This window comes from Hylobates moloch, unplaced genomic scaffold (assembly GCF_009828535.3).
Source record: "Hylobates moloch isolate HMO894 unplaced genomic scaffold, HMol_V3 SCAFFOLD_7, whole genome shotgun sequence".
Taxonomy (NCBI): Eukaryota; Metazoa; Chordata; class Mammalia; order Primates; family Hylobatidae; genus Hylobates; species Hylobates moloch.
In genome coordinates, this window is record NW_026652282.1 from 27,292,094 (window position 1) to 27,303,654 (window position 11,561).

At 43.8% G+C, this 11,561-nt stretch overlaps 1 protein-coding gene across 1 annotated transcript in view; it reads left to right on the top strand.

Moving 5' to 3' along the window:
- Positions 1-1,324: 1,324 nt before the first annotated feature.
- GK (glycerol kinase) overlaps positions 1,325-11,561 on the top strand; it is an 81,171-nt gene continuing 70,934 nt past the window's right edge. The window contains exon 1 of the mRNA XM_058441302.1: positions 1,325-1,428. Within this exon, the coding sequence (XP_058297285.1) occupies positions 1,351-1,428 (78 nt within the window). The 5' untranslated portion in view covers positions 1,325-1,350. The remainder of the gene's footprint in view (positions 1,429-11,561) is intronic.

Genomic DNA, 11,561 nt, shown 5'->3' on the forward strand with positions numbered 1-11,561 from the left:
GAAAGGGATGGAAAGAAATGACACTGGGTATAGCGGAGTGCTTTTAAAATTGATAGAGAGCATGGTGGGTTACAAAAGCAATTTAGTGATTTTCAATCAGCATTAAAAAAACGATATGCCATAGAATAAAAATACAGAATGCATACCGTGGAAGGACAAATATTGTTTTGGAAAGTTTTTCTATATATACATAAATGTATATTAGATGTATATAACATGTATTTACATGTGTAACAATTGTAACTACAAATGTGCTCCCCGCCCACACACACTGGAGCCTGAGTTTGTTTTGTAAACTCTTTCGCAGGGTGGGTCTTGGTTCCAAGTTTGAAAGCCCTTAGAACACAGGATCCAGAAGGATCCGGGCAAGGTAAATTCAAGGTCAAGGGAGAGTCCCTTTTCTGTCCCCCTGCCATCCAAAGCAGTTAATGGAGGGAGAGGAAATGGCGTGTGGGGGAGAGTGAGGCCAAACGAAGAGCAAGGGCGCGTCAGGACTGGGTGGTGCCGGGCGCCTTCTGCCTGAATGGTCGATGGAGGAACTTGGGGAGGTTGATTTTGGGTGCTTTCCTTAAATGCTAAACCGAAAGAACTTCCGCGTTTCTTGTCCCTGAAAAGCTTGCAACGGTGAAGGATTCGCGTTGCTCCTTGAGGTGACCCTATATGGGGTCAGTCCCAGCCAAAGGAATGATTACGATTACCAGGGGCCAGACGCAGGGAGGTGGGCGGGGCGTGGGAAACGCGGGAAGGCCGGGCCGGGTAGGTCCACACAGCGACTCACGTCGCTGCACGACTCTGCACAGTCCACCGGAGGGAACAAGCAGTTCTACACACTTTGGGACCCCTATGGAGGCGAGCCCCAGGACACGAGTGGAAGTGCGCTCTTTTCGCCGGCCAGGAGCGCTGTCTGCCAAAGGGCAGTACTCGTCTCCGCCCCAAGCCATGCAGCTGGATGGCTCGGCTGTCGGCTCGCCGGGCCCCCACGTGACCTACTGCGCGGGCCGCCGCCTCCACCGCGCCCAGGCCCCGCCCCCATGACGTCTCCTCGCCCTTTGCTTGTCCGAGCGTTCGGCTCTTTTGCGTTTGCTGATTGGCCAGCCCAGGTGACAGCGCCCACCCCCACCCCCCTGACACGCCCCTGGAGCCTTGGGGTACGCGGTGGGGGGCGGGGCCTGGGCCGGAGGGGCGGGGTGAGAAGGCTGCGCGCGGGTAAAGGGGCCGCCTCGAGTGCGGTCCGAGCGTTCAGCGGACGCGCGCGGCCTCGCTCTTTGGACTCGTCACCCGCCCCTCCCCCTCCCGCCGCCGTCACCCAGGAAACCGGCCGCAATCGCCGGCCGACCTGAAGCTGGTTTCATGGCAGCCTCAAAGAAGGCAGTTTTGGGGCCACTGGTAGGGGCAGTGGACCAGGGCACCAGTTCGACGCGCTTTTTGGTGAGCCCGGGGTGACATTTGAAGAAGCGCTGAGCCGGGGCGGGAGTCGGGGGACGGAGGGGGTGGCTGTTGTGTCCCCATCCCGCATCTCTCCGGCCCGGGGCCCCGGCCGCTGGGCAAGGGAGGGAGGCCGGAACGGGACCTGCCACACTGGGGATGCCCCACCCAGGCCTGGGGGACCTCGGCCTCTCATGACCCCCACGGCCGAGTTGAACAGTCGCAGTTTTGGTGGCGGAGCTGGGTCACCTACTAATGGGGTGACTCTTCCCCCAAAGGGAGCAGGGACTCTCCGAGCATCCGCGCAGAGCGGCCCGCTTGCCGGAGGGGACAGGTGGCCACATTGACGGCTACCGCGGTCTTCCCCAGGAGCATTTGGCCTGCGAGACACAGGACGTCCTTGGATGGGGGGAAAGCTGTGTCACGGCTGTGGTAGCTAACACGGCGTCCTTTCCAGCAGTAGAACGAATAAAGTATTGGAGTGATGATGCATTGTCATCCTCTCCCACAAAAATTGCAGAGGGTTGAATACTGGGGAGGGTGGCAGAACAAATTAGGAAACACTCACACTACACTGCTTTTGCCATAATCTTTATTTAATTCCGAAGACTCGCAAAATTCAGTTCTGAGACTTTGCCCATTATAAACAAATGATTGTCCTTACTGTGCTTCACAGCATAATGCGAGACGGAAATTCTGTTTCTCTTTTTATTTACCATGTGTGACATCACAGTTTTACCGCAGAAGATTGCTATTTAAGTGACTCTGCTGATTAATTTTTGTGCAATTAGTAAACTTGCTCTTAAAGTGACCTAGCACTGAGTTCAGTAAGGTAATTTAAAAGTAATTGAGGTCGGGCGCGGTGGCTCACACGTGTAATCCCAACACTTTGGGAGGCTGAGGCGAGTGGATTACCTGAGGTCAGGAGTTCGAGACCAGCCTGGTCAACCTGGCATAACAAAAATTAGCTGGGCATGGTGGCGGGCGCCTGTAATCCTACCTACTCGAGAGGCTGAGGCAGGAGAATCACTTGAACCCGGGAGGCGGAGGTTGCAGTGGGCGGAGATCGCACCACTGCACTCCAGCCTGGGCAATCCAGCCTAGGCAACAGAGGGAGACTCTGTCCCAAAAAAATAAAAATAAATAAAAAATAAACAAAAGTAATTGAAATGAATGCCTGCTGATAAAAGCCCATGCTTTCAATGGATATTTGACTAACTTGGCAAGCTGATGTAAATATTTAATGATTATTTAGCTCTTCACTTTACCGCAAATCATGTTTTCCTGTGTTATTTAGTATGTATATATCTATACATATATACACATATGTGTATATTTATACATATACATTATACATACAATGTATATATTTTTTCAAAGTTCTGTCAAAGCTGGCACTTGACTAAAAACTGCATTTGTGCTTTGATCCTGACATATCTTTTTTTGTCTAAAGTGAGACAGTCTAATTTTGGTTTGAATCTTATTTAATGACTTACCCTGGTTTGAGCTGCCAAGCATAGTTCCACTGTCTCTTGCACTATTTATCTTTTGATCACCCAGGGCAGGTTTCACTTTGTCTTATACTCATAGAAATGTTTATAAAGTAATCCTGAATCATAAGAAAGTTTGCTTAACTGGATTTGATTAATACATAATATACACGATCAACATCTTCCCAACTTAAGAAAGACCATTAAGACGTGTGCCAACTAACTGTAGGTTGATGTTTAAAGCCATATTCAAGAATTGCCCACACAAATGCCTGCAGGGACCAGGCAGGTAGAAAGGGGAAGGCAGACTAGAGAGATATCCAGGCCAAGGGGACAGCTAGTAGCTGCCAAGCAGGAACACAAGCCCAGTGCTGCCAGATTGTCAGATTAAAAGCAGGTAGTCTAGAGTTTTCAATGAAATCTTTCAGTTCTTAAATGTTGGCAATTAGTTTATAAAGCACTGTGGGGGCCAAACCAAGTATGGCAGATGTTCTCAAGTTTATACAGCCTTTGCTCGATATGAAAATGGGTAAAATATTTCATAACTTTGTAGGCTTCCTTTAGGAGTCAGCTTGAACTGTCCATGCCTTCTTTTTGACTCTTCATTATTGCTGTCCATGTAGCCCAGCAATCTTCTTTATTCACTGCAGGTTGTTCTTGGTCCCTCAGGTTTTGTTGCCCAAAAGACATCTTTCTACATCAATGAAGAAGGACTTGATCAACTTCATATTACCACAATTAATTGTTCAGTGTGTAACATGAACATGAGACTTCAAAAATTGGCTCCTGTTTACTGGGCTCTGTGAGGCCTGGTCTCATTGCATGTAAGCTAAGATGCAAATTCAGAAGATTCTCATCCTGCTTAGAGAATGATATATAAAAGTTGATCAATAAAATTGTCCTGTCCTTGAGAAACAACTATGAAAGAATGCTCTAGAGGCAAATAAAAAAACCTTAGAGATCCCGTGTGAAGTAGTGAAAAACTTAGGAATGGTTTAGCAAGGTGTTTTTTCCTTTGTTTTTAAGGAAAGAGGTTGCTAAACCACTCCCTGCAAAATGCAGATAAAAGATTTGCTGAATAAGTGCTTCAATCACAAGATGATTCCCGGGAGTTATTCCAGTCATACTACTCCACGTTGTAATTATGACTGAAAAATAATTGCTTACCTCTCAGGAAAGAATACAGTGGATAAGAACTGTCATAAGGAAGCTTATAAAATTAAAGATATTTAAGTAATTTCCTGACTATTATTCATTAAATTTGCATATTTAACTTGACTTTCCTGAGACCAATAACCTCTGCAAGCTTTCTTCTTCTTTTTTCTCTGTTAGCAATATTAGCTTTCTTCCATAAGGAGAAAAGGCTTTATCTGTGCTCTTTCATCCCAGGGAAATGCCTCCACCTCTATCCCCCATATCTGCTTCTCTACCTCTAAATAGTGGCTCAACTGCCACCTTTTAGTGTAAGTCTTCCTCAAACCGTTTTTCAGAATTCCCCCCCTTTCTACAGCACTTTTAAAAATACTTCTATTAATAGCTCTTATTACCTTCCCCCTTGTATTATAATTGTATATCTGCTGTACTGGGGAGCAGGGACCTCCTTTTAAGCTATTTGTCATGTTGACTAAGATGTTTTATGAAATACAAAGATGAACAGCACTTAAAGACTGTTCAGAGAGTATTTTATACATGTTTATTGAGTAGATTTTTATTTCTCTTTAATAAGCTAACTGAATTATTTTTTATTTTTTTGAGACAGAATCTCGCTCTGTAGCCCAGGCTGGAGTGCAGTGGCATGATCTCAGCTCACTGCAGCCTCTGCCTCCCAGGCTCAAGTGATTCTTCTGCCTTAGCCTCCTGAGTAGCTGGGATTACAGGCGTGCACCACCACGCCCGGCTAATTTTTATATTTTTAGTAGAGACAGGGTTTCACCATGTTGGTCAGGCTGGTCTCAACTCCTGACGTTGCGATCCACCCACCTTGGCCTCCCAAAGTGCTGGTATTACAGGCCTGAGCCACCGTGCCCGGCCAAGTTAACTGAATTTTAATTCTGGTTTTCTTTCTTACCTCTTAAAATGTTCTTGTGTACGTTTGGTTACTTAATTTCTTCTTACATTTTAGTAGTAGACATACAATAGAACATGTTCACTTCCTCATCCAATTGTTGAAGAATTAATCTTGGGACCCCATGCATATGCTTTGTACAAGCGGAAAATTTCCAACTTATCTGATAGGAAAGTGAATTGGGGTTGGCACATGGTAACTCAGATTGCAGAGTAGGAACTTCTTGGAAAGAGAATTAGTGTAACAGGTTTTAAGGAGGGGCCATTTCTTTGTAAGACAAAAGTTTCAGCTTAAACAATCAACTTCCTTCTTTAATTTGGTAACTTAATATTTTCCCCACTATGATGATTTTTTAAAAGACTTGTAATGTGTTGTGGCTTGAAATGTGTCAGGTACTATGTTGAAGACTTTTCCAGCATTATCTCATTTAATCCTCATAACTCTGTGATGTAGATCGTATTAGTAAGCTTCTTTACACAGGTGATTAGACTGTGGCTGAGGATTGTGCCCAAGGTCACAGAGTAACTGGTGGAGCTAGGATTCAAGTCCAGGTCTGTTATACTCTGAAACCAGTCCTCCTGACTACTGCCTTGGGTTCCCCAGCTGTCTAGAGTACTGTGAAGGGGAGATGAGAGAAGGGGGAGGCCACCTTGTCACCTATTAATCAAGTGTCAGTTCTGATTATCATCACGAATGAATCTTCACCAAGAAAAACATACTTATAAATTGGTTTTGCAATCTATAAAAATATTGAATGAATACTGTGGGTTATGATCATCTTGTGACTCAAATTCAGTGGGTCCTAGGCAGGGCTCAGGTGTGTCACTGTGGATAATGGTTGCATAATCATTTTGTTTCAACAGACAATACATATAAAGAATGACTAGAATTGTTGCTCAGTGCTTGTTTTGGCAGGAAGCATTCCCTTGGCCCCAGCTGTCCCATCATACTTAGAGATCTCATAAGGCTTACAGATGGATTTCCTCTTTCCTTGATTTATGTATTCAACACATTTATTAAGCACCCATTATGGGCCAGGGACTAATGAACAATAAATTTGGTAAAACTGATTTGGCTCACAGTTGGAAGGAGGCCACTCTTGTGATAACTAGGGTTGTGATTCTTTTTGTTTTTTTTTCTGAGACAGAGTCTCACTCTGTTGCCCAGGCTGGAGTGCAGTGGCACAATCTCAGCTCACTGCAACCTCTGCCTCCCAGGTTCAAGCAATTCTCCTGCCTCAGCCTACTGAGTAGCTAGGATTACAGGTGTGCGCCACCACGCCCGGCTAATTTTTTTGTATTTTTAGTAGAGACAGGGTTTCACCATGTTGGCCGGGCTGGTCTTGAAATCCTGACCTCATGATCCGCCTGCCTCGGCCTCCCAAAGTGCTGGGATTACAGGCGTGAGCCACCGTGCCCGGCCAAGTTGTGGTTCTTTTGTTGTTTCTTTCTTTCTCCACTACATTTGCTTGTTTCCTTGCCCGTCACATTACACAAGTACCAGGAACACATTCTCAACAGAGAGCTGCCACCCACTCTTGTCTTGTCTGTCACAAGACTAAGTGGTAAGAGCTTTCAATTTTGAGCTTCTTGAGGGATAGAACCATGTCCTTTTTCTTCCCCAAAGTCTGACACAGCATCTGGCATGTGGTAGACACATGTTAAACATGAATCAACATTAGCAGCAAGGGACCTACAAGGACTCAGGTGTGTTGACTGGAACGCTTGGATTAGAATACACCAATAAAACTTGGGGCATCTTGGAAAAAGTCAAAATCAGAAACTATAGCTGTATTTGATGTATGTATATGCCATTTACTACAATTTCTTTCTTTCTTTTTTTTTTTTTTTTCCTTTTTGAGACAGAGTTTCACTCTTGTTGCCCAGGCTGGAGTGCAATGGCGTGATCTCAACTCACCACAACCTCCACCTCCTGGGTTCAAGCGATTCCCTTGCCTAGCCTCCCCGAGTAGCTGGGATTACAGGCATGTGCCACCACATCTGGCTAATTTTTTGTATTTTTAGTAGAGATGGGGTTTCTCCATGTTGGTCAGGCTGGTCTCAAACTCCCTACCTCAGGTGATCTCAAAGTGCTGAGATTACAGGCGTGAGCCACCGTGCTAGGCCAATTTCATTTTTAAGAAAAACATAATTTCATTTGCTATGTTTTCTTTGGAAGATGCCTTTTCTAGTCAAATTTGGCATGGAACATATATGTGGCTAATATTTTTATTTTCAGTCACTCACATTTATGTAGTATCATGGTGTTCTCAAGAGGAAGTTTACATTTCTGAATAATGTCTTATCACATGGTAAAGTTTAGTGTGTCATAAAAGAGTAGGCTAGTGGGGAAATCACATGGGGAGGGAAATGAATGTGCACATTTATGATAGGACAGATGAATTAGTCATAGGATGAGTGAGGCAAGCCTACAGGACAGTTACTTAGTAAAGAGAGCATTTCAGCTCCCCACAAGTCTCCTTCTTATAAGGCAGAGAATACATGTGTTGTTTCAGAAGCTAATTTTTAAGTTTTTGAGACGGAGTCTTGCTCTGTTGCCCAGGTTGGAGTACAATGGTGCGATCTCAGCTTACTGCAACCTCCCACCTCCTGAGTTCAAGTGATTCTCCCACCTCAGCCTCCCCAGTAGCTGGGATTATAGGTGTGCACGACCACACCCAGCTAATTTTTGTATTTTTAGTGGAGGTGGGGTTTTACCATGTTGGCCAGGCTGGTCTTGAACTCCTGACCTCAGGTGATCCACCCACCTTGGCCTTCCGAAGTGCTGGGATTACAGGCGTGAGCCACCGGGCCCGGCCAAACACTTTTTTATAAAAACAATTTTCCTTGTTTTTTCAGTTTTTAATTATTCTCCTCCTCCAAATCTGGAATTGAGTCATAGTTTGCGCATAGAGCTGAATATAGACCTGGTGACTTCCAATTGTAATACTACCACTTATAGGTAATAGTAATAATAATAATAATAATAACATAGCAGTAGTAGCAGCAGTGACAGTACTGGTTACATCTTTTGGGTATATACTGTGTCTGCACTGAGCTAAATTCTCATCCTATGTTCACTTTCCTTGTTTCTTCCTTTTTAAATTGCCCTTCACCCAAAACAAAATCTGGAATTGAGACATGATTTGGGTTTAGAGATGAATATAGGACTGGCTTCCTATATTCATTATTCAGAATGAGTGATTTCTAATCCTTATTATGTCATCTATTAGTGGTGGTGGGAGTAGTAATTGTAATAGTAGTAATTATAAAATTAGTAGCGGTAGTAGCAACAATCATAGTGTTGACAGCTTTTGGATGTATACTCTGTGTCTATTCTGTGCTAAATACCCTTCATAAATTCCTTTATTATCCTTTTACAAATGAAAAACATAGAGGCTCAGAAAAAAAATGTCAAATAGCTGATGTGGGCAGGGCTGGAGCTCCATGTCCCCCAGCTCTCTGTGCTTCCGGGGTCTGTGTGTGCTCTTTGCCTCTACATCACACCAAGCATGACGTTCTCAACTACCTTTCTGGCCCACACAAAAGTCTGAGAACGGATCTTTTTTTTTTTTCCTTTCTTCTTCTTTTTTTTTTTTTCGAGACGGAGTCTCGCTCTGTTACCAGGCTGGAGTGCAGTGGCGTGATCTCGGCTCACTGCACCCTCCGCCTCCTGGGTTCAATCGATTCTCCTGCCTCAGCCTCCTGAGTAGCTGGGATTACAGGCACGTGCCACCATGCCTGGCAAATTTTTGTGTTTTTAATAGAGATGGGGTTTCACTAGGTTGGTCAGGATGGTCTTGATCTCTTGACCTCGTGATCCGCCCACCTCGGCCTCCCAAAGTGCTGGGATCACAGGCATGAGCCACAGTGCCCAGCCTGGATCTTTTCCTTTAAGCTTACAACCTAAAATAGAAGCAACTGATCACTGGATATCTCCGCTTCTGTGCCCAAGCAACACCTCAAACACACATTATCTAAAACAAAATTTGCAATCTCCTATGCGTTCCTGTCCTGAAGCTACTGCTCCTACCCTATTCCTTGTCTAGTAAACACTGCCACTCAGTTGCGCTGACCTGTAACTTGTCATCCCTGAGTGTTGCTCTTTTTCCTGCTTGTACCTCCTGAATTAAGAATCTCTCTGCACTTGCACTTCACTTCTATCAATCCCATCGCAGCTGCCCTCCTAGTGGAGGCCTCTGTATGTCTCACCTGGACTGCAGACACATTGCAACTGCTCTTCCTGTCCCAGCCTTGCCTCCCTCTAATCCTTTCTCATCAACAAGTACTGTCGGTGTACCCTCGCCCACCTGTACACCCTGCACTCCTACACCCACTGTCCTGCATGGACTCCCTTCTGTTCAACCTGAAGTCTTAGTTTAGAAGTTGCCACTTCTGAGAGCCCTTCTCGGACCCTCATAATTCTGGGTTACATGTCCTTTCTCCTCTTCATAGCCCTGACAGCCCTATGTGAGGCAGAAGTTGCAGTGAGCTGAGATTGTGCCACTGCACTCCAGCCTGGGTGACAGAGCCAGATCCTGTCTAAGACAAACACCCCCACAAAAAACCAAATGACCAGGCTAGACATTGTATAAAGCAAATGATACAGCCACTGCTATCTTTAATTGACAATGATTTCTGAAATCTACTTGAAAATATCAGACTAGCATTCTTGCCTCTGGGTACTGTGTTTTAATGTGGAGTTAATTATCCTCTACCATAGAGTCTTGTGGAAACATCATTAGCCTTCTTTGTACATTTGTCCATCTGTAGACAAATCAATGGCCAGAAGGCTTCATGTGAACCTAGATATATGAGGAAAAAAGTACTCTAGAACTTCATGTCCAGTACAATAGCCGCTGGCCACATGTGGCTACTGATTACTTTAAATATGGCTAGTCTGAATTGAGTAGACTGTAAGTGTAAAATATATACCAGATTTCAAAGACTTAGTAAAAACAAATCATTAATATTTTATATCTATCACATGTCAAAACAATAGTTTATAGATATATTGGCTTAAATGTGTTATTAAAATTAATTTTATATGTTTCTTTTTACTTTTTAATGAGACAATTTAAAATTAGTATGTGGCTTGCATTTTTGGTTTGGGTTATATTTCTATTGGACGGGCTACACTGAGGTGGTGTCAGTCTCCTAAGTTTCAGCGCTTTGATGAAGTAGGGAGGTCTAGGCTCCATCCTGGTACATCCAAATGTTGTTTGATTGGGTGGCTTCATGGTCTAATACAGCAAATAGAATTTACCAAAATCCTTCTGTTTTCTGTGTCTCTTCCAAAGATCCATGAATTCCTTTTTAGCATAAGGGCCTTGACGTTGCCCTAGTTAAAACTAGGAGGTGATGGAAGAGGGGTCTCATTCCATTCAGAGCCCCATAGGTCTGCTATTGAGGTTTTTATGAATTCAGCCAGCAAAAAGGGACACCTTGTTTCTTTCTCTTTCTTTCTTTCTTTCTTTCTTTCTTTCTTTCTTTCTTTCTCTCCTGTGTCCCAGGCTGGAGTGCAATGGCGTGATCTCAGCTCACTGCAACCTCCACCTCCTGGGTTCAAGTGATTCTCCTGCCTCAGCCTCCTGAGTAGCTGGGATTACAGGCATGCACCACCACGCCCAACAAATTTTTGTATTTTTAGTAGAGACGGGGTTTTGCCATGTTGGCCAGGGTGGTCTCAAACTCCTGACCTCAGGTGATCCACCTACTTCAGTCTCCCAAAGTGCCGGGTGTGAGCCACCGCGCCCGGCCAACACTTTGTTTTCTTAACCTAGAGTCCTTTAGGGATTTGAGAGTAGCAGGGAGCAGCAGTAATATGAATAACAGTAATACAACTGGAATTTCCTATCGTAGTGAAGTTTTTCTGCACATAAGTGTTTCTCATTTTATCTGATAATTTTTGTCCGAATAAGTACATGTAATACACCATATTTTTTGGACATTCAACAAATACTTATTGAGCACCAACTTTGTGCCTGGCACTATTCTAGTTCCTAGGGATACTTCAGTGAATAAAATAGGGCAAATGGAACTGGCTTCCTAGAGACACACCCTAATGCTAATGGAGCTGGCATCCTAGAGACATACCCCAATGCTACCTTGTAAATCACAGGGCTATCACATGGTGTATGATGTGTCAAGTTAACCTTTGACTTGTAAGATATTTTATCTTCTCAAAGTACTTCAGAATTTGCCCTCTTGCTTTCCTTATGTTTATTATTTCCTCCAGAAAAGAGGAAAGGTGGTGTGTGTGATATAAAAGGAGGAAGGCAACACTCAACGCTTTTTATTTTCTTAGTCTGCATTGAACAGGTAATTTTCTCCCACAGGAAACCTAGGCATGGAAACACTTTACTAATTGGAAGTGACTTCACTGCTGTAATTAGAGTAATTTTGGAAGTTAATTTTAATCAAAATATGCATCTTACTCTGTAAGAGTAAGTACTTTGGTACTCAAATATAGATACTACAACATGGAAACAATATATATGAAAAACTTGCTCTCTCTCTCTCTCTATATATATATATATGTATATATATATATATATATATATTTTTTTTTTTTTTTTTTTT